The 302-nt window shown below is 50.3% G+C and overlaps 1 protein-coding gene across 1 annotated transcript in view; it reads right to left on the bottom strand.

Annotated features, from left to right (window-relative positions):
- Window positions 1–212: 212 nt before the first annotated feature.
- NGA_0433100 (signal recognition particle-like protein) overlaps window positions 213–302 on the bottom strand; it is a gene marked incomplete at both ends in the record, with an annotated part of 670 nt that continues 580 nt past the window's right edge. Inside the window, one exon of the mRNA XM_005853959.1 lies at window positions 213–302. This exon is cut by the window's right edge and continues 281 nt beyond it. Within this exon, the coding sequence (XP_005854021.1) occupies window positions 213–302 (90 nt within the window).

Here is a 302-nt window from a genome sequence, read left to right as displayed (position 1 = left end):
TGAAATGAAAATAGCCGCGGGAAGGGTTAAGAGGAAGCGCAATGCCAAAAATGAAGCAGGTAACGGTAGAATCCATCAAAGAGCCCCAGGGCTTCCTCTTCCTCTCAACCGCCAACGGTTGATTCACCCGACATTCTTTATGGCCGTGTTACTTCTCTGTAAAGATTAATGCGTTTAGGCGCTTGTGTGTCTCTGGTGGATGACGTGTCTTTCTAGTCCCTTTTACTCATCTTCTCTTCTTCCTTTTCCCCCCTCGCTCTCCTCCTGGTCCCCCCCGCGAATTCTCCTCCATGACCACCACC

The sequence above is a fragment of the Nannochloropsis gaditana genome (genome assembly GCF_000240725.1).
Source record: "Nannochloropsis gaditana CCMP526 unplaced genomic scaffold scaffold669, whole genome shotgun sequence".
NCBI classification, from domain to species: domain Eukaryota; class Eustigmatophyceae; order Eustigmatales; family Monodopsidaceae; genus Microchloropsis; species Microchloropsis gaditana.
The sequence above is the reverse complement of the archived record's forward strand: the minus strand, read 5'-3'. Positions and strand labels throughout refer to the sequence as shown.